This window comes from Salmo salar, chromosome ssa01 (assembly GCF_905237065.1).
Source record: "Salmo salar chromosome ssa01, Ssal_v3.1, whole genome shotgun sequence".
Taxonomy (NCBI): domain Eukaryota; kingdom Metazoa; phylum Chordata; class Actinopteri; order Salmoniformes; family Salmonidae; genus Salmo; species Salmo salar.
Window position 1 is genome coordinate 171,322,957 of NC_059442.1, and position 22,953 is coordinate 171,345,909.

General features: G+C 46.0%; 2 protein-coding genes across 2 annotated transcripts in view; one reads left to right on the forward strand and one right to left on the reverse strand.

Annotated features, from left to right (window-relative positions):
- LOC106572798 (MOB kinase activator 3B) overlaps positions 1–8,158 on the forward strand; it is a 56,509-nt gene extending 48,351 nt beyond the window's left edge. The window contains exons 3-4 of the mRNA XM_014147283.2: positions 3,593–3,795; positions 7,932–8,158. Coding sequence (XP_014002758.1) covers positions 3,593–3,795; positions 7,932–7,961 — 233 coding nt within the window. The 3' untranslated portion in view covers positions 7,962–8,158. The remainder of the gene's footprint in view (positions 1–3,592; positions 3,796–7,931) is intronic.
- An 11,960-nt stretch (positions 8,159–20,118) lies between these two features.
- LOC106572677 (tyrosine-protein kinase receptor Tie-2) overlaps positions 20,119–22,953 on the reverse strand; it is a 121,632-nt gene continuing 118,797 nt past the window's right edge. The window contains exons 23-27 of the mRNA XM_045694105.1: positions 22,381–22,451; positions 21,183–21,223; positions 20,871–20,967; positions 20,620–20,719; positions 20,119–20,379 (exon numbers count right to left, since the gene is read on the reverse strand). Of these exons, the coding sequence (XP_045550061.1) occupies positions 20,305–20,379; positions 20,620–20,719; positions 20,871–20,967; positions 21,183–21,223; positions 22,381–22,451 (384 nt within the window). The 3' untranslated portion in view covers positions 20,119–20,304. The remainder of the gene's footprint in view (positions 20,380–20,619; positions 20,720–20,870; positions 20,968–21,182; positions 21,224–22,380; positions 22,452–22,953) is intronic.

Genomic DNA, 22,953 nt, shown 5'->3' on the forward strand with positions numbered 1-22,953 from the left:
TTTTGTTGCTACAAGTCACATTTGTCTGGAATTATGTGAGTATGTATTGTTGTGCTTCATGACTTGTTTGTTGGTGGGAAAAGGGGTACCAAGACAAGTCGCCCATGGGTATACACTACCCATAGGTAAACTTTGTCTAAATACCCTAGTTAGAACTGAGCGGACCACCCACTGTATTTTATTGGTTAGTTAGCTGGCTGTTGTTGTAGCAGGCTAGTCTAGCTTAGGGGTGTTTTTGGATATTTATTATTTCTTTCCTTGGGTCCAGCTCGGCCCCTCTTCCCGCCCCCCATTACCGTGTGTTTAAACCATAAACCCTGAGTGTTTGACGGTAGATTTTAAGTTGTCTGTGGTTTTTGTTCTCACTGTTCCTTTTCACTGTTATAACTCATGCAAATTATGTAACGGGTCTCGTTTCCAGCCCCCCCCCCTAGACTGCAGGGCCAAAGGGATTCGTAACACTTGTCATCGGCAAGGAGTTTGTTAGGATAAACAGAATAGAGCTAAGCACAGGCAAAACAGACACAGTGAGACAAATCCAGCTTTCAGCAGGACAGTAACCTAAAGAAAACAAGCCAAATAGACACTGGAGTTGCTTACCAAGACTCCCATTGAATGTTCCTGAGTGGCCTAGTTACAGTTTTGACAATTACCTGTTTTCAACCACTGGCCTGCCATTGGCTGGATGTCCTTTGGGTGGTGGACCATTCTTGATGCACACAGGAAACTGTTGAGTGTGAAAAAACCAGAAGCGTTGCAGTTCTCGACACAAACTGGTGCGCCTGGCACCTACTACCATACCCCCGTTCAAAGGCACTTAAATATTTTGCCTTGGTCATTCACCCTCTGAATGGTACACAGACACAATCCATGTATCAAGGCTTAAACATATATTTTTTAACCTGTCTCCTCCCCTTCATCTACACGGTTTTAACAGGTGCCATCAATAAGGGATCATAGCTTTCACCTGGATTGTCTATGTCATGGAAAGAGCAGGTATTCCTAATGTTTTGTACACTCTGTGCATATCGGTAGGTCTCTGCTGTGTCGATAGGGTTCCGCTGTGTCGGTGGGGTTCCGCTGTGTCGGTGGGGTTCCGCTGCGTCGGTGGGGTTCCGCTGCGTCGGTGGGGTTCCGCTGCGTCGGTGGGGTTCCGCTGTGTCGGGAGGGTTCCGCTGTGTCGGTGGGGTTCCGCTGTGTCGGTGGGGTTCCGCTGTGTCGGTAGGGTTCCGCTGTGTCGGTGGGGTTCCGCTGTGTCGATAGGTCTCTTAGGTTCAGTCTGTTTGAGTTTATCCAGTCGCTGTTGACTGACATCACAGCATGTCTATTTTTAAAAAAAAAAAACTAAAAATAGCAGTATGATAATGTCTCAGGTAACCGGTAGTTTTGGGCCAGTAGTCTAATCCTCCAGTGGGTTGTGATATATGTCTGCAGGCTGAACCTGTTATCATGGTGTGATGGTCGACATTCACCCTGTAATTGGCTTGATGAAGTGGCATTTTCCATCAACACAACACAGTTAGCCTAACAGACAATGAAAGGTTACCGATAGCAACTATATATATATATATATAGTAAGGGTAAACTTAAGCATCTGGTTTTTCCTAGATCAGATTGTGTATCTGTTCTGCCTGGCATTTAGATTGTCCTGTAATCTGATAGCCTGGTTGTATTTATTTTAACTAACTTGTCCCTGTATGTGTCCAATGCTGGGGACAAATTTAAATAGCCATGTTGCGATCAATAAAGTTTATTCAATTATAGCTACCAACTCAGGATACAGGCCAGTGTAGTACTAGTAGCTAGCATGTCATTGGATCACACTTTGAGATGACTTGACCCACACTGGTGTTCTCCATAACGTTATAGAGTTGTATTGCTACCAGAGTGGGATACATAAAGTAGAGTAGGGTGGCATGTCATTGGATCACCTCTACAGCATCTGGTGGTGATGATCCATACTGTAGATAGAAAGACCTTGTAGAAAATAAGTGTTTAAAAGTCTGTCTCTCTCTCTGTCTCTCTCTCTGTCTCTCTCTCTCTCTCTCTGTCTCTCTCTCTGTCTCTCTCTCTCTCTCTGTCTCTCTCTCTGTCTCTGTCTCTCTCTCTGTCTCTGTCTCTCTCTCTCTGTCTCTCTCTCTGTCTCTCTCTCTGTCTCTCTCTCTGTCTCTGTCTCTCTCTCTGTCTCTGTCTCTCTCTCTCTCTCTCTGTGTGTCTCTGTCTGTCTCTGTCTCTCATTGTCTCTCTCTCTCTCTCTCTCTCTCTCTCTCTCTGTCTCTCTCTCTCTCTGTGTCTCTGTCTCTCATTGTCTCTCTCTCTCTCTCTGTCTCTCTCTCTCTCTGTGTGTCTCTGTCTCTCTCTCTCTGTCTCTGTCTCTGTCTCTCTCTTTGTGTGTCTCTGCTCTCTCTCTCTCTCTCTCTCTCTCTCTCTCTCTGTGTGTGTGTCTCTGTCTCTCTCTGTCTCTCTCTCTCTCTCTCTGTGGAAGGTTATACAGGTATCTGATCTCTACTGTAGTAGGGTTGGAAGGTTAGACAGGTATCTGATCTCTACTGTAGTAGGGTTGGAAGGTTAGACAGGTATCTGATCTCTACTGTAGTAGGGTTGGAAGGTTAGACAGGTATCTGATCTCTACTGTAGTAGGGTTGGAAGGTTAGACAGGTATCTGATCTCTACTGTAGTAGGGTTGGAAGGTTAGACAGGTATCTGATCTCTACTGTAGTAGGGTTGGAAGGTTAGACAGGTATCTGATCTCTACTGTAGTAGGGATGGAAGGTTAGACAGGTATCTGATCTCTACTGTAGTAGGGTTGGAAGGACAGACAGGTATCTGATCTCTACTGTAGTAAGGTTGGAAGGTTAGACAGGTATCTGATCTCTACTGTAGTAGGGTTGGAAGGACAGACAGGTATCTGATCTCTACTGTAGTAGGGTTGGAAGGTTAGACAGGTTGTATGTATCTGATCTCTACTGTAGTAGGGTTGGAAGGTTAGACAGGTATCTGATCTCTACTGTAGTAGGGTTGGAAGGTTAGACAGGTATCTGATCACTACTGTAGTAGGGTTGGAAGGACAGACAGGTATCTGATCTCTACTGTAGTAAGGTTGGAAGGTTAGACAGGTGGTATGTATCTGATCTCTACTGTAGTAGGGTTGGAAGGTTAGACAGGTATCTGATCTCTACTGTAGTAGGGCTGGGAGAGGTTTTCTCTTCCCAACAGTTTATATTTGGGCTAAAGTACAGGTTTAGTCGAAGGGGTGTAGTTATTTAATGTTGTGGTAGAGGGCAGCTAAATGAGCTGTCGGCAGCGAGACTGAGAGATGAGTTTGTCTATTACAAACTGGTTAACAATATTGATCTGTTTATGGGGTATTCAGAATCTGTGTTTAGTTACTGTGGAGGAGGATTTGGAGTTGTGTTTTTAATTGATGTGTAACTATGGTTTTGCATGAGTATTCATTGTGTTGTGGGTTCTCGGACCCAATAAAGAGTATTTAAAACTCAAAACTCTCTGTCTTTCTCTCTGTCTCTCTCTCTCTCTCTCTCTCTCTCTCTCTCTCTCTCTCTCTCTGTCTCTCTCCCCCCCGCCCCCACAGGTATCCCCTTCCCCAAGAACTTCATCCAGATCTGTAAGAAGATCATCTGCCGTCTGTTCCGGGTGTTTGTTCACGTCTACATCCACCATTTTGACCGTATGATGCTGATGGGAGCTGAGGCCCATGTTAACACCTGCTACAAGCACTTCTACTACTTCAGCACAGAACTCAACCTCATAGACCGCAAGGAGCTGGAGCCGCTGGTGAGTCAAGTCCCAAATGGTACCCTATTCCCTATGTAGTGTACTACTTTTGACCAGTAGGAGTGCAAGCAACAACAACAAAAAATCCTATGCAATCCTCTCAGATAGACACAAGTGACATCGGTGTTTATTAAAATACTCTGGTCACCCGGTAGTCATCTACTATGTCGGTAGGTACCTAACGGTTAAGAGCATTGGGCCAGGAACGGAGCGCTTAACCTTTTTAATGCTCCCCGTAAGTCGCTCTGGATAAGATGACTCTAATGTAAATGTTCTATAGGGCCTGACTGGACTGGTGTGACCTACGGGTTAGAAGGAAGTCGCGGCTCACTGAACATTAAGAGATCAGTGGTCAGCATAGCCGCCTCCGGACCGCATATATCTCAACCACCACCTATGCTATTCATCCCCCTTCTGTCTGTCTGTCTGTCTGTCTGTCTGTCTGTCTGTCTGTCTGTCTGTCTGTCTGTCTGTCTGTCTGTCTGTCTGTCTGTCTGTCTGTCTGTCTGTCTGTCTGTCTGTCTGTCTGTCTGTCTGTCTGTCTGTCGACTCTCCCTTCCACTGTCTTAATAAAAACCAAAATACAAAAGAGGAGGAGAGTTCCATTCCCTTTATTAAAATGTCTAGTAAACCCCCGCTCTCCTGGACTAGTAAACCCCCGCTCTCCTGGACTAGTAAACCCCCGCTCTCCTGGACTAGTAAACCCCCGCTCTCCTGGACTAGTAAACCCCCGCTCTCCTGGACTAGTAAACCCCCGCTCTCCTGGACTAGTAAACCCCGCTCTCCTGGACTAGTAAACCCCGCTCTCCTGGACTAGTAAACCCCCGCTCTCCTGGACTAGTAAACCCCGCTCTCCTGGACTAGTAAACCCCCGCTCTCCTGGACTAGTAAACCCCCGCTCTCCTGGACTAGTAAACCCCGCTCTCCTGGACTAGTAAACCCCCGCTCTCCTGGACTAGTAAACCCCGCTCTCCTGGACTAGTAAACCCCCGCTCTCCTGGACTAGTAAACCCCCGCTCTCCTGGACTAGTAAACCCCCGCTCTCCTGGACTAGTAAACCCCCGCTCTCCTGGACTAGTAAACCCCGCTCTCCTGGACTAGTAAACCCCGCTCTCCTGGACTAGTAAACCCCCGCTCTCCTGGACTAGTAAACCCCCGCTCTCCTGGACTAGTAAACCCCGCTCTCCTGGACTAGTAAACCCCCGCTCTCCTGGACTAGTAAACCCCGCTCTCCTGGACTAGTAAACCCCGCTCTCCTGGACTAGTAAACCCCCGCTCTCCTGGACTAGTAAACCCCGCTCTCCTGGACTAGTAAACCCCCGCTCTCCTGGACTAGTAAACCCCCGCTCTCCTGGACTAGTAAACCCCCGCTCTCCTGGACTAGTAAACCCCCGCTCTCCTGGACTAGTAAACCCCCGCTCTCCTGGACTAGTAAACCCCCGCTCTCCTGGACTAGTAAACCCCGCTCTCCTGGACTAGTAAACCCCCGCTCTCCTGGACTAGTAAACCCCGCTCTCCTGGACTAGTAAACCCCGCTCTCCTGGACTAGTAAACCCCCGCTCTCCTGGACTAGTAAACCCCCGCTCTCCTGGACTAGTAAACCCCCGCTCTCCTGGACTAGTAAACCCCCGCTCTCCTGGACTAGTAAACCCCCGCTCTCCTGGACTAGTAAACCCCCGCTCTCCTGGACTAGTAAACCCCGCTCTCCTGGACTAGTAAACCCCCGCTCTCCTGGACTAGTAAACCCCCGCTCTCCTGGACTAGTAAACCCCCGCTCTCCTGGACTAGTAAACCCCCGCTCTCCTGGACTAGTAAACCCCCGCTCTCCTGGACTAGTAAACCCCGCTCTCCTGGACTAGTAAACCCCCGCTCTCCTGGACTAGTAAACCCCCGCTCTCCTGGACTAGTAAACCCCGCTCTACCTCTTCTTGTGCATTCTTGCTTTTTCCACATTTCACCACGCAAAACGCCTTCAGTGATCATGAATAATGATTAAAGGAGCTGTTATTTGCACAGAGAGAGACGTTCTCCTCAGTCCTGCTGCCTCCAACTCCTTTAACTCCCTTCTGAGTTAAATGTGAATATAAAATAGGCCTACAAGTGAGGTCCTGTAAACAGAACCCCACCAGACAATGAACACTGCTTAATAGGGGTGGGAGAGAAAATAAAAATAATAAAACAAGCCTAGCTGAAAAAGCAAATGGACAATGGCTTCTTTCTCTTGACTATCATAAGAGATCCCCATGACCAAGGCAGGAGAACGCCAACACCCACGCAGATATGAAACAGCCCAGAGAGAGAGAGAGAGAAACACACTGTGAAAGTCTGGAAGGAATCAGAGGCTGAGCTGATCAGATCAAGCAACATTGTGCTAATATTTGTTATTTTTGTTCCTTGCTTGATTAAAATAGCTGTTTGTTTATTTTTGTTTGTTTTAAAGCAATATGGAACTTGAAAATGCTCTTGCCTGGTCAGTTTTCCTTTCCTACCAAATATTATTCAAAGTTCAGTTAGATGTTCAGTGCATAATTATATGTAATTATTTACATTTCCTCAGTCCTGTATGGGAATCCTTCTCATTTGGTCTCATGGTGGCTCAGGAGAGAGGGAACGAGAGGAGGTGGGGAGAATTATTTTGTTGATGGGCAACAGAGCAAGTAATGTACACACAGGAGAGAGGAGAGGTAGGGTATGAGGAGAGCGAGAGGAGAGGTAGGGTATGAGGAGAGCGAGAGGAGAGGTAGGGTATGAGGAGAGCGAGAGGAGAGGTAGGGTATGAGGAGAGCGAGAGGAGAGGTAGGGTATGAGGAGAGCGAGAGGAGAGGTAGGGTATGAGGAGAGCGAGAGGAGAGGTAGGGTATGAGGAGAGGTAGGGTATGAGGAGAGGTAGGGTATGAGGAGAGGTAGGGTATGAGGAGAGGTAGGGTATGAGGAGCGCGGAAGAGGAGAGGTAGGGTATGAGGAGAGCGAGAGGAGAGGTAGGGTATGAGGAGAGCGAGAGGAGAGGTAGGGTATGAGGAGAGGTAGGGTGTGAGGAGAGGTAGGGTGTGAGGAGAGGTAGGGTGTGAGGAGAGGTAGGGTGTGAGGAGAGGTAGGGTGTGAGGGGAGGTAGGGTGTGAGGAGAGCGAGAGAGAGAGAGAGAAGAGGTAGGGTGTGAGGGGAGAGAGAGACGAGGTAGGGTGTGAGGGGAGAGTGAGAGGCGAGGTAGGGTGTGAGGGGAGCGAGAGAGAGAGAAGAGGTAGGGAGTGAGGGGAGCGAGAGAGAGAGGAGAGGTAGGGTCTGAGGGGAGCGAGAGAGAGAGAGAGAGAAGAGGTAGGGTATAAGGGGAGCGAGAGAGAGAGAAGAGGTAGGGTGTGAGGGGAGCGAGGTAGGGTGTGAGGGGAGCGAGAGAGAGAGAGAGAGAAGAGGTAGGGTGTGAGGGAGAGAGAGAGACGAGGTAGGGTAGAGGGGAGAGAGAGAGAGAGACGAGGTAGGGTGTGAGGGGAGAGAGAGACGAGAGGGGAGAGTGAGAGGCGAGGTAGGGTGTGAGGGGAGCGAGAGAGAGAGACGAGGTAGCGTGTGAGGGGAGAGAGAGAGAGAAGAGGTAGGGTGTGGGGGGAGAGAGAAGAGGTAGGGTCGAGGGGAGAGAGAGGAGAGGTAGGGTGTGAGGGGAGAGAGAGAGACGAGGTAGGGTGTGAGGGGAGAGAGAGAGACGAGGTAGGGTGTGAGGAGAGAGAGAAGAGGTAGGGTGTGTGTGAGGGGAGAGAGAGACGAGTGAGGGGAGAGAGAGAGACGAGGTAGGGTGTGAGGGGAGAGAGAGAGACGAGGTAGGGTGTGAGGGGAGCGAGAGAGACGAGGTAGGGTGTGAGGGGAGAGAGAGAGACGAGGTAGTGTAGAGGGGAGCGAGAGAGACGAGGTAGGAGTGGTAGGGTATGAGGAGAGAGACTCTCGTGTCTAACAGGCTGGCTGGATGTGTGTTTTTGACATGTTGAGCTCAGTCTGTCAGACTGGTACTGTGCCAAACTCAAATACCCACCTGGCCAAATGTTTGTTGGAATCTGCTGGCACAGTCAAGTGTGCTTGAAAAACAAATGCTGTGACTATTTAACTGTTGTTTCATCATCACAGTCACGTTTAACTGTGTTTCTCTCTTCCAGAAAGAGATGACTTCTGGTATGTGTCACTGAGGAGTAGCAGAACCACTGGAGCAGCTGAGGGACTGTCTGGGATGGCAGGAGGTTACCATGGAGATACAGAGGGCTACACAGTTGACTCTGAAGCTGGATGACATCATCAGTGTGATTCAACTAGCTAGATGTCATCACTGTCATCAGATATGGCTGGCTGGCTGGCTGACTGGATGGAGGGAGGGAGGGAGGGATGGATGGCTTGAGGGAGGGAGGGAGGGAGGGAGGGAGGGAGGGAGGGAGGGAGGGAGGGAGGGAGGGAGGGAGGGAGGGAGGGATGGATGGACACTGTAGCAAAGACATTCTACTAGTTCTACTGTAGTTTACTTTGACCTCCCTCTGTATCACCACGTCATTGAGGAGGAGGAGGTGCTCCCTCTGTATCACCACGTCATTGAGGAGGAGGAGGTGCTCCCTCTGTATCACCACGTCATTGAGGAGGAGGAGGTGCTCCCTCTGCATCACCACGTCATTGAGGAGGAGGAGGTGCTCCCTCTGCATCACCACGTCATTGAGGAGGAGGAGGTGCTCCCTCTGCATCACCACGTCATTGAGGAGGAGGAGGTGCTCCCTCTGCATCACCACGTCATTGAGGAGGAGGAGGTGCTCCCTCTGCATCACCACGTCATTGAGGAGGAGGAGGTGCTCCCTCTGTATCACCACGTCATTGAGGAGGAGGAGGTGCTCCCTCTGCATCACCACGTCATTGAGGAGGAGGAGGTGCTCCCTCTGCATCACCACGTCATTGAGGAGGAGGAGGTGCTCCCTCTGCATCACCACGTCATTGAGGAGGAGGAGGTGCTCCCTCTGCATCACCACGTCATTGAGGAGGAGGAGGTGCTCCCTCTGCATCACCACGTCATTGAGGAGGAGGAGGTGCTCCCTCTGTATCACCACGTCATTGAGGAGGAGGAGGTGCTCCCTCTGTATCACCACGTCATTGAGGAGGAGGTGCTCCCTCTGCATCACCACGTCATTGAGGAGGAGGAGGTGCTCCCTCTGCATCACCACGTCATTGAGGAGGAGGAGGTGCTCCCTCTGCATCACCACGTCATTGAGGAGGAGGAGGTGCTCCCTCTGCATCACCACGTCATTGAGGAGGAGGTGCTCCCTCTGTATCACCACGTCATTGAGGAGGAGGAGGTGCTCCCTCTGCATCACCACGTCATTGAGGAGGAGGAGGTGCTCCTCTGCATCACCACGTCATTGAGGAGGAGGAGGTGCTCCCTCTGCATCACCACGTCATTGAGGAGGAGGAGGTGCTCCCTCTGCATCACCACGTCATTGAGGAGGAGGAGGTGCTCCCTCTGCATCACCACGTCATTGAGGAGGAGGAGGTGCTCCCTCTGCATCACCACGTCATTGAGGAGGAGGAGGTGCTCCCTCTGTATCACCACGTCATTGAGGAGGAGGAGGTGCTCCCTCTGTATCACCACGTCATTGAGGAGGAGGAGGTGCTCCCTCTGCATCACCACGTCATTGAGGAGGAGGAGGTGCTCCCTCTGCATCACCACGTCATTGAGGAGGAGGAGGTGCTCCCTCTGCATCACCACGTCATTGAGGAGGAGGAGGTGCTCCCTCTGCATCACCACGTCATTGAGGAGGAGGAGGTGCTCCCTCTGTATCACCACGTCATTGAGGAGGAGGAGGTGCTCCCTCTGTATCACCACGTCATTGAGGAGGAGGAGGTGCTCCCTCTGCATCACCACGTCATTGAGGAGGAGGAGGTGCTCCCTCTGCATCACCACGTCATTGAGGAGGAGGAGGTGCTCCCTCTGCATCACCACGTCATTGAGGAGGAGGAGGTGCTCCCTCTGCATCACCACGTCATTGAGGAGGAGGAGGTGCTCCCTCTGTATCACCACGTCATTGAGGAGGAGGAGGTGCTCCCTCTGCATCACCACGTCATTGAGGAGGAGGAGGTGCTCCCTCTGTATCACCACGTCATTGAGGAGGAGGAGGTGCTCCCTCTGCATCACCACGTCATTGAGGAGGAGGAGGTGCTCCCTCTGCATCACCACGTCATTGAGGAGGAGGAGGTGCTCCCTATATAGTGCACTATTTTAGACCAGAGCCCTATGGCACCCTATTCCCTATATAGTGCACTATTTTAGACCAGAGCCCTGTGGGTTCTGATGATTCAAAGTAATGCACTATAGGTGAGACGAGGTTTTAATACACTGATGAGGTTTTAATACACTGATGAGGTTTTAATACACTGACAAGGTATTAATACACTGACGAGGTATTAATACACTAATGAGGTATTAATACACTGTTTTAATACACTGATGAGGTATTAATACACTGTTTTAATACACTGATGAGGTATTAATACACTGACGAGGTTTTAATACACTGTTTTAATACACTGTTTTAATACACTGATGTTTTAATACACTGACGAGGTATTAATACACTGACGAGGTATTAATACACTAATGAGGTATTAATACACTGTTTTAATACACTGACGAGGTATTAATACACTGTTTTAATACACTGATGAGGTATTAATACACTGTTTTAATACACTGACGAGGTATTAATACACTGACGAGGTATTAATACACTGTTTTAATACACTGACGAGGTATTTGATGTGGACGGATACAGACGTTTACCCAGTGCTGGTTACAGTTTGTCTATATAGTCTCCAATGATGACATGATTTTTGTTGTTTTAATTATGTCTTGTCTCGGAAACCTGCTTTTCCTGGTAGTTTTCAAATGAACAGTTAAATCATCACAAGATGTTATGTTTGTAATAATGGTCTTTGGCGTGGAGACGGCCAACTCGTCCAGTTGATTTCATTCATTTAGTCTGTGTTTTGTGAGTTTAACCTTGCAGGAATGACAAGTGTCATCATGTGTTTGACTGGGAGCCGTCATGATTTAGCTACCGTTCATGTGGTTGAATCTGTGATGATTGCTTAGTTTATAGTTTATAACAATTACATTTTATTTGTTGAATCGCGTCCGAGTTTAATTTGATGTTTCATCCTGTGTACATTTTGTATGATTCAAAACCATATGGACAGCGGCGTTTCTTCCATATTTTGTTGTTGAGAAACTTAAATACTGTGACTTGACTTCAGGTACCCAGAATGATCGATAACAGCAGTACAAATGGTAGTTTCACAGGTCTTTTCAAGTGCTGTTAACATTGACTTACTCTTCAATCATGATTATGTTTTTCCAATCACTTCACCGTCAGGACTTCTTTCTATTTAAATCTGAACCTGTAGTGCTGACATCTTTGTCCTGGGGAATATGGCAGTCCTGTGTGAGACTTTAATAACACTGCCATCCAGTCCGTCAATACAATCCTCACAGTCTGTAGCCATACATTTTAATAGACCCAGCCTCGGACTTACACAGTAACAGTAACTTTACTATAAAACACTGACACATATTTACTGTTCTGTTTTAAATGCTGTTTGACTGTTCACGATTCCATGTCAACCATTACTACACCAGAAGCAATAAAGTGTATTTTGATTTGTTTCTCAGACTCTTCCTGTCATTTCATTTTGGGGGTACTTTCACATTCTACTGGTGTTGTGTACATCTGTTTGTTGAGAGAAACGCTGAGCTTCAATCTCTTCTTCGGAGCTCATTAACTAATCTCTAATGTCCTCCATTTTATGAAATGGATGTTCTGTTCTGAGGTCCAAACCCATCTTTAATGCAACGGTTCTGCTAAGTATGTTATTAACGTATGGTCCTCGAATCACAAAGATCCAGAATTTATACATTTCTCCTTTTCTTTCACTCGTGGTTAGGTAGCCTAGTGGTTAGAGCGTTGGGCCAGTAACCGAAAAGTTACTAGATTGTTGTCCCCCGAGCTGACAAGGTAAAAAATCTGTTGTTCTTTATCCTGAACAAGGCAGTTAACCCACTGTTCCTAGGCCGTCATTGAAAATAAGAATTTGTTCTTAACGGACTTGCCTCGTTAAATATATATATATTTTTTTAAATCCCCATACAATCAATCTTGCCACCTGGGCTGTGAACAGCAGTTTCAATGTTAGCCAGCAGGGGGTGCTGTGGCAAGTGATCTGAGACCACTATAATATCAGCACCAGTTTCAATCTTGAACTTGACACGTGTGCCATTCACGTGGAGCTCAACATGCCACTGATCTTCAGAATCATACTGCTTGGTAACTGATCCTAACAGAATGAACCTATGCATTTCATCCTCAGCTGTAACTTCTTTGACCCATTTTGTTATACTTCCTGCATTTTGTTGTTGTTGTTGTTGCGTGCTGGAAAATGTTCACTGTCATCATGGCTGCGGTTACAACTTGAGCAATTTCCCTGTTTTGACTGACTGACTGTTTCTTTGCTTAAACTGTTTGTTCTGGCCGCCTGCTTAGAATGTTTTGTTGTGACGCTGTGGGTTGAGTCTCACCTCCTTCAATGTAGTTGCCAGCATGTCTGCTCTCTGCTGTTTTATCTGCTCTGACTGGCTTGCTTCTCTAGTGTCAAGTCTGGCTGTAGCTTTTGTGAAACATCTCTGTCCATAATGTCAATCACAAATCCTGTCCCTTATTTGTTTGTCTTTTTGTAGTTCCAAACTCTCAGTGTTCAGCTAGCTCATACAGATTCCTCACAAAAGATTCCACTGTCTCTCCTCCTTTTTTCAAATCCGTTTATGGAAACATGTTCGTTGGTGAATCGCGTTGCGCCGTGGCACAAAATGTTTTATTCCGTTTTTCGATCACCACATCATAGTCGAACTCGTCAGTAAAGTCATCAAAGGAGAATGCATTGTAGACAATTTCTGTATCTTTCCCCAGTGCATAAAGTAGTGAATTCACCTGTACCACACCGGTCTCCTTATCCAGTTTCGATGACACTCGAAAAACGGGGAAAAACGTAAGCTGTGTTCGAATACCCATACTAATACACTGTATACTACATACTTAATGAGTGTATATACTATTAGTTAATTTCATTATACTGTAAATGAACGGTATTCTTTCAGTTGAGATGCCTGTCTACCGGAAGTTGATGCTGTTGCTATGCAACCTCTTGCTAGCTTGTTAGCATAACAAATGACTAGCTAGACATTTTATGACTTCATGTTTGTTTCGTAAATTCAATCTGGTGTTCGTAAATCCAGAGAGCGAACACTGGATGCTCTGGCCGTGGAGTAGGGTTGATCCGACCTCACAACAGCAGTCAAGCTAACTGGCTAACGTTGGCTAGCATCTTACCTATTTCCTGACACAAATGAGAGATTTTACTCTCCCTAGCTAGAGCTGGTTAGGCTGTTTTCATGTTATCCAGAGCGTTGGTGACTGTAACTGTGCTGCTGGCAACAATTGAATTACGCTTTTTTTTGACGACATTTACTGACACCGGCTATATTCAACAGGTGTTGCACGTTCGTAAATTCATCAGTTTATTCTGTGCTCTGGCACACTCAGACGAGAGTGCTCTAGAATCGTAGTGAATAGCCAGAGCGAATTTACAATGACTATACCACTTAGCTAAGCTAAGAATGATGTGAATAATCAAGTCAATAAACGCTGGGTAGTTATTTAGATAGCATATAGTTAATATACTGGCAAGTTCGATGTATTAGCAGCCAACTAGAGACGTTACTTAGGTAGCTAGCTAGCATACCGGTATATACTGCTGTAATGATATGCTATGCGGTTTGTAAGGATAGCGAGGCTAACATACCGGTATATACTGCTGTAATGATATGCTATGCGGTTTGTAAGGATAGCGTAACTAACAAATTGTCAGCCAACATAACGTGTAACGTAACTTATTTGAAAAGTTATTACATTGCTCAACATTTTCCTTACATTTGTCATAATTAAAAGCCATAAATTTGTATCAGCTCTCCTCAGACTTCGGCTGCATATTTTCCACCATTTTCTTCAAATCCGAAAATGTTCCGAAGCCATGCCCATTTTTGGAAGAATTGCATTATGGGCCCTAAAAGTACGTAAATAGTGTCCACTGCTTGTATACTTCATATTTTGGTTAATGTAGTACGACATCCGGGAACTTTTGGCGTACTAACCATACTACTGTATGACCAATAAGCACACTACATACTCAATTTACGTCACAAAAAAGTAGGGTTAGTGAGGTTAGTATGAGTATTCGAACACAGTTGTTGTCTCCAGAAATGAATGTGAGTCTTATTCAGTACATTTTAGTTATTACTTACTTTTCTGAAGTCTGCCAACCTTGCCTGCAGGAATTCTAGCTAAAATAGTTAGACTTGCTAGCTACTGTAATTTGATTTATTGCCTGAAATGACTACTTAGTAGCTTGTTATGCGGTTGGGAGATTGGGAAACCTATTTGGGCTAGCTGGAAGCCAAATTCATAAAATCGCTAGGTGGTTAGTATTACAGAGAAACAAACCCCAACAAAAACATGACAAATCTGAGGGGGCACGTACCCTTGTGCCTCCTATGGGAATGACGCCTCTAGGCGAAGGAGTTTGAGTGTAATTATGTTGGCCATTTTGTATTTGAAATAAAATTTGATTTACACCAAAACAGTTTCTATAGGCATGAGTGTTGTACACAATTCAGAAATATCGCCTCATCTACAAAATTCATATTTACACATGCTTTGACCACCATCAAATGGTAGTATGGCAGCCATATTGGATTTTGGATGCCATATTGGATTTTGGATGCCATATTGGAGTTGAGGCAAAGTCCAGATTGGCCCCATAGATAATTTGTGGTGACTAAATTGCAAGAGTAAGGGCTTAAAGATACAAAATCCTTCAACAAACTTTGGACCCCAAAAAAATGTAATCTTGATGTCTGAGCCCACTTGTGTGACGATTACAACATCAAAAGACGTGTATCTGTATGTATTTTTTGGCAGGCATGACCATACAGCACTGAAAGAGCATATTTGACTTGAAGGTTGTCTATTAATCAACTACCAAAAAGTAAAGCTTACATTCATCATAAATATTCATAGGTGATATTTCTGCCTGTTGTATCTCTGTGTTTACAGATCTATATTTCTGCCTGTTGTATCTCTGTGTTTACAGATCTATATTTCTGCCTGTTGTATTTCTGTGTTTACAGATCTATATTTCTGCCTGTTGTATTTCTGTGTTTACAGATCTATATTTCTGCCTGTTGTATCTCTGTGTTTACAGATCTATATTTCCTAGATGCATTAAGATATCCTAATGCTATTTATTTGTGTATGTGTGGGCATACAACAGACTACTTGTATTCCAAATTATAACAATATCAGAGCTTGCAATGTTGGGAGACAGAAGTTAAGGGAGTTGTCTCACAATATCGATCAATTTAACAATTTTTACAGTCAAATATTTTTACCCAAACATCCAAAGGTGTGAAAACACATGGGTTTGTTTTTACCTCAGGTAGGGGTGTCTCATCACTATTAGTTTACTACCTCACTCTGTTAGAGCTAATAAAGGGAGAGTTGTTGATCTAATCTATCAGATCCATGTCCAGCAGTGGGCCTATATAAAGCTATCTGAGCACTCTCATCCCACCTCTATAGTACCTCTTAACTCAGTGGAACTGAGCGAGTGGGTGTCTGTGTGTGTCTCTGGGAAGTCTATCTGTCTGTCTGTCTGACGAGAGGAGGAGGTTTTATGGTACATTACTGTTCTTCATCCTGGGACATAAAGCTGCGACCATCTTCTGCTACTGAGGGACAGCCCTGTGGACCTGGACCCTAGGACAGGAAACGTGACAAGACAGACAGGAGACCCTATAGGACAGACTGGATGGGACCCTAGCTAGGTCTAACACTGGACCCTAGCTAGGGCTAACACTGAACCCTAGCTAGGGCTAACACTGGACCCTAGCTAGGGCTAACACTGGACCCTAGCTAGGGCTAACACTGGACCTTAGGACAGGAGACGCAAGGACAGCCTGATGGGATTCCTCTGACCACTCCTGGTCCTGTGTTCTTATGACAGCCAGGAGACTCAAGGACAGCCAGGAGACTCAAGGACAGCCAGGAGACTCTAGGACAGCCAGGATACTTTAGGACAGCCAGGAGAGTCTAGGACAGCCAGGAGACTCAAGGACAGCCAGGAGACTCTAGGACAGCCAGGAGACTCAAGGACAGCCAGGAGAGTCAAGGACAGCCAGGAGACTCTAGGACAGCCAGGAGACTTTAGGACAGCCAGGAAACTCTAGGACAGCCAGGAGACTCTAGGACAGCCAGGAGACTCTAGGACAGCCAGGAGACTCTAGGACAGCCAGGAGACACTAGGACAGCCAGGAGACTCTAGGACAGCCAGGAGACTCTAGGACAGCCAGGAGACTCTAGGACAGCCAGGAGACTCTAGGACAGCCAGGAGAGTCTAGGACAGCCAGGAGACTCTAGGACAGCCAGGAGACTCTAGGACAGCCAGGAGACTCTAGGACAGCCAGGAGAGTCAAGGACAGCCAGGAGACTCTAGGACAGCCAGGAGACTCTAGGACAGCCAGGAGACTCTAGGACAGCCAGGAGACTCTAGGACAGCCAGGAGACACTAGGACAGCCAGGAGACTCTAGGACAGCCAGGAGACACTAGGACAGCCAGGAGACTCTAGGACAGCCAGGAGACTCTAGGACAGCTAGGAGACTTTAGGACAGCCAGGAGACTTTAGGACAGCCAGGAGACTCTAGGACAGCCAGGAGACTCTAGGACAGCCAGGAGACTCTAGGACAGCCAGGAGAGTCTAGGACAGCTAGATATAGACTGGGCTTTTATTAGCCAACCCTGAGTCACTGTTACTCTAGACTCGCCTGAACTAACCCAGCTGGGTATGGGACGTTCCACCAAACGAGTGGCATCACTTTGATATGGTCCTCTGTAGCTCAGTTGGTAGAGCAATGCCAGGTTAGTGGGTTTGATTCCTGGGACCACCCATATGTTGTCACGTCCTGACCAGCAGAGGGAGGTATTATATATTATATATATATACCATATCTACCAGTTGGTAGAGCAACGCCAGGTTAGTGGGTTTGATTCCTGGGACCACCCATATGTTGTCACGTCCTGACCAGCAGAGGGAGGTATTATATATTATATATATATACCATATCTACCAGTTGGTAGAGCAATGCCAGGTTAGTGGGTTTGATTCCTGGGACCACCCATATGTAAAATGTGTGAATGCATGACTAAGTCGCTTTTGATGAAAGAGTCTGCTAAATGCCATATTGTAATATATTTTAAGTAAAAATATTTCATTTTAAAAGCCTGATATATTAAATGAACTGCCCTTTACTTCAGACCACATGGAGAATTCACTAAATCGAATTTTTTAATATAAATAAAGACTTGCAAATTCAGCATTTTGACACATCCCTCCGTGCCCCCTCTGACTTCTTGGTAGAATTTAACCCACTTACCCTAAAAATGTTTCCATGTTTTCATCATCATTGGTAAAGCCCTACTCATTTTTGTCTCTTTGACAAAGTCATTTCTGAAAACAGTGTGATGATTGTTACGTGAACTGAACTCTCGTATTGATACGGTGAAACTGTAATTAAAAATATATATAATAAATTCGAAAGAAACATTGAACATCTAACAGTCAAATCATTGTGTAAAAGCAGGTGAGCTGATTCTAGTCTTTCTGGTTGTGCGTAACATGTTAACCCTGTTACCCATAGATACACATTCTAGAAACACTTGAAGCTTGCAATCAGTTGCCCCATTGCCCCACAACAAACTTCCATTCCCCATGTTACAAGGGCATTATGACTGATTTAAGATGAAATTGGCAACACTGTTACTGTCAACCCTGTTACTGTCAACCCTGTTACTGTCAACCCTGTTACGGTCATCCCTGTTACGGTCATCCCTGTTACGGTCATCCCTGTTACGGTCATCCCTGTTACGGTCATCCCAGTTACTGTCATCCCTGTTACGATCAACCCTGTTACGATCAACCCTGTTACAGTCATCCCTGTTACAGTCATCCCTGTTACAGTCATCCCTGTTACTGTCAACCCTGTTACGGTCAACCCTGTTACGGTCAACCCTGTTACAGTCATCCCTGTTACAGTCATCCCTGTTACGGTCATCCCTGTAACAGTCATCCCTGTCACGGTCAACCCTGTTACTGTCAACCCTGTTACGGTCATCCCTGTCACGGTCAACCCTGTTACTGTCAACCCTGTTACTGTCAACCCTGTTACGGTCATCCCTGTCACGGTCAACCCTGTTACTGTCAACCCTGTTACAGTCATCCCTGTTACGGTCAACCCTGTTACAGTCATCCCTGTTACTGTCATCCCTGTTATAGTCATCCCTGTTACGGTCAACCCTGTTACAGTCATCCCTGTTACGGTCAACCCTGTTACTGTATTTGGCACTTGATAGGCACTTATTATTGTATTTTTATTATTGTATTTTTATTATTGTATTTAACCTCTTGAGGTTTTTTTTTTTAATGAAGTTGAACATGTGCCCTCTATGACAGAATGTTATAATTAGATGAAATTAAACATGTTTGTTTTACCAGGATACACTTTTCAAAAGACACCGCATTGGTAGAATGACCCACATGCTTTAGGTTGGTTGTACATGGCTCAAGGCTTTGTAAACGGCTTCAATACTATACCACTAGCTGGTATCAGGCCCATACGCTGTTTAAACGAGAACAAACGTGCTTAGATCCTCAGAATTAAAAGGTATTCATATCATTAGTCAAAAGTATCAATAATCAAACATCACAGATAAGTATTTAATCACAAAAGGTTTTATTTTGTTTTAAGGATACAGTTGTGTATGTAGTGGTTTGAGGCACTAGATCGTCGCTGGACGACACCAGCATAGTGGTTGTTTTTGGCGTTAGAGCTGTTAAATCTACAAATAGCTCCCGGGCATTGTACCTACAGTGGACATTGCCATTGGCTGCACGGAGTCGCATTAAGATAAATCCCATGCAGCCTTGTTTACACGTTCGAAACACTGGAATGTGAGATGTAATTTACACCTCGATTAGGCTGAAATCATCATTATTTCATTTCTACATAGACTTCTCTATCTGAATTTCTAAAGCGAGTCGGGACGTGGTGTGGTTTCTGCTGCTCGCTGATTTATAAGGCTCCAACGCAGGTGTTCAGCTACCACCGGTTAGCGCCATGAATCCGAGCGAATCTAGGCCTCAGTTTGTGAAAGATACTTACAATACATGTGACGTCACTGTTGGCTGACAGGTCTGTAACATCTGATTCCACTGCCTTTATAAGGACAACAGGTGCAGTGTTGTTACAGGTCAGCCAATGACTATCATAGGATTGCGTCTCAAATGGCACCCTATTCCCTACATAGTGCACTACTTTTGACCAGGGTCTATGGCACCCTATTCCCTACATAGACCCTGGTCAAAAGTAGTGCACTCTGTAGGGAATAGGGTGCCATAGTGCACTACTTTTGACCAGGGTCTATGGCACCCTATTCCCTACATAGTGCACTACTTTTGACCAGGGTATATGGCACCCTATTCCCTACATAGTGTACTACTTTTGACCAGGATCTATTGCACCCTATTCCCTACATAGTGCACTACTTTTGACCAGGACCCCATAGAGAATAGTGTGCCCTTGGGAACGCACCCATGGACATTCATCACAACATAAAAATCATCAACAATAACGCAGGTTTACACGAAGACCAAAGTCTTGCCGGTCGGTTTATGATTGTACAATGTTAGCACATAACTTGGAATACACAATATGTGCAAAATAGCAGTCCTTAAACCCTCGTGGATGGATGGATGGATGGATGGTGGATGATGGATGAGATGGATGGATGGATGGATGATGGATGGGTGGGTGGATGATGGATGGATGAGGGATGGATGGATGATGGATGGGTGGATGGATGGTGGAGGGAGGGAGGGATGATGGATGGATGGATGAGGGATGGATGGATGGATGATGGATGGGTGGGTGGATGGTGGCTGGATGGAGGGAGGGAGGGATGATGGATGGATGGATGGATGGATGATGAATGGGTGGATGGATGGTGGATGGATGATGGATAGATGGATGGAGGACGGATGGATGGATGAGGAATGATGGATGGATGGATGATGAATGGATGGATGATGAATGGATGAATGGATGGATGGATGAATGGATAGATGAATGGATGGATGGATGATGAATGGATGAATGGATGGATGGATGGATGGACGGATGGATGATGAATGGATGGATGGATGGATGATGAATGGATGGATGGATGGATGGAGGACGGATGGATGGATGGAGGACGGATGGATGGATGGATGGATGGACGGAGGACTGTTTAAACCATGTAGCTTTATGATTTGTGTACAACGTGATGGTGGAATTAGTGTCATCCAGCTTCTTCAGCGGAGCAGTCGATGCCAGCGTAGGTAAACTTCTCATACAGAGTGGTGTTGACATACGTCTATAAACGACACACAGAGAAATCATGTTAATTACTATATTAACTAATTATTTAAAAAAAGAAAAACAATACCATTTGTATTTTAGAACGTTGTTTTCATTGAAAGATTAGAAAACATTCAGTTCATCTTACTACGGACCTTTAGTGTAAATAATATGAACATGTGTGAATAATTCTAAAGAAAGAATGAAACTCAATTTTTTTTAAATATTTCCTGAAGAAAATGTGTGTTTGATTTACCTTCCTCTCCTCGAGCATCCTGTTGAGGGAGACCAGTATCTGTTGGAATGAGGGTCTCTTGTAAGGCTTTTCCCTCCAGCACTGCCCCATCAGGTCATACCTGGACGCAACACAGGACAATGATGGTATATTTTACATCTCTACTATATGGGGATTCATCTGGAAACTCTTGATTTTATAAATGTAGTTGTTTTTACTAATCATGTATGTCCATATTCCTGTGATCTCTGCTCTGTCTTGTGGGTACTTACACCTCGTCGTCACAGTTGAGTGGCTTCTCCAGCCGGTAGCTCTGAGGGAGTTTTTCATACAGCTCAGCACAGGTCATCCCACAGTACGGAGTTCCACCTGAGAGAGAGAGACACACACACACACACACACACAGTACAGATTACCTCCTGATACACACACACTGTTATTTACACAGAACAGGACTATGAGACTCCATAGTAATGGAATTACTGACTAGGTTTCCCATTCTAGTCGTTCTATTTCTGCATCAGACTCCACTTCACTCCAAACAGTACAGTGTCTATATATAATTCACCACACTGGATACAAACCTAAGCTCACTATCTCCCAGAGAAGTACACCATACGACCATCTGGGGATAAAGAGAGACAGACAATACATTTTCAAATCAATAGTTCATATATGTGTATCTGACACACGTTCAGTCTGCAACTTCCACTGTCAGCGGTAGGATGCAGTACTCACACGCAGTGGTAGGATGCAGTACTCACACTCATTGGTAGGATGCAGTACTCACACTTAGTGGTAGGATGCAGTACTCACACTCATTGGTAGGATGCAGTACTCACACTTAGTGGTAGGATGCAGTACTCACACTTAGTGGTAGAATGCAGTACTCACACTCATTGGTAGGATGCAGTACTCACACTCATTGGTAGGATGCAGTACTCACACTTAGTGGTAGGATGCAGTACTCACACTCATTGGTAGGACGCAGTACTCACACTTAGTGGTAGGATGCAGTACTCACACTCAGTGGTAGGATGCAGTACTCACACTTAGTGGTAGGATGCAGTACTCACACTTAGTGTTAAGATGCAGTACTCACGCTCAGTGGTAGGATGCAGTACTCACGCTCAGTGGTAGGATGCAGTACTCACACTCAGTGGTAGGATGCAGTACTCACACTCAGCGGTAGGATGCAGTACTCACACTCAGCGGTAGGATGCAGTACTCACACTCAGTGGTAGGATGCAGTACTCACACTCAGTGGTAGGATGCAGTACTCACACACAGTGGTAGGATGCAGTACTCACACTCAGTGGTAGGATGCAGTACTCACACTTAGCGGTAGGATGCAGTACTCACACTCAGCGGTAGGATGCAGTACTCACACGTCAGTGGTAGGATGCAGTACTCACACTCAGCGGTAGGATGCAGTACTCACACGTCAGTGGTAGGATGCAGTACTCACACTCAGCGGTAGGATGCAGTACTCACACGTCAGTGGTAGGATGCAGTACTCACACTCAGCGGTAGGATGCAGTACTCACACTCAGCGGTAGGATACTGTACTCACATGTCAGTGGTAGGATGCAGTACTCACACTCAGTGGTAGGATGCAGTACTCACACTCAGTGGTAGGATGCAGTACTCACACTCAGTGGTAGGATGCAGTACTCACACTCAGTGGTAGGATGCAGTACTCACACTCAGCGGTAGGATGCAGTACTCACACTCAGTGGTAGGATGCAGTACTCACACTCAGTGGTAGGATGCAGTACTCACACGTCACTGTTGGTGGTGTAGACACTGTAGGTCAGTGATTCTATGGCCATCCACCTGACAGGTAACCGTCCCTGTTTGACACACAGCAAAGACATGTCTGTCCTCACACACAGTAAAGACATGTCTGTTCTCAATACACACAGTAAAGACGTGTCTGTCTCAACACACACAGCAAAGACATGTCTGTCTCAACACACACAGCAAAGACATGTCTTTCTCAATCCACACAGTAAAGAGACATGTCTGTCTCAACACACACAGCAGAGACATGTCTGTCTCAACACACACAGCAAAGACATGTCTGTCTCAACACAAACAGCAAAGACATGTCTGTCTAATCAAGTAAATTCTCAACACACACAGTAAAGACATGTCTGTCTCAACACACACAGTAAAGACATGTCTGTCTCAACACACACAGCAAAGACATGTCTGTCTCAACACACACAGTAAAGACATGTCTGTCTCAACACAAACAGTAAAGACACGTCTTTCTCAACACACACAGTCAAGATGTCTTTGTGAATAACAACGTTTCACCACCGAGGTAAATCAGAGTGGGGGTAGTGGGCA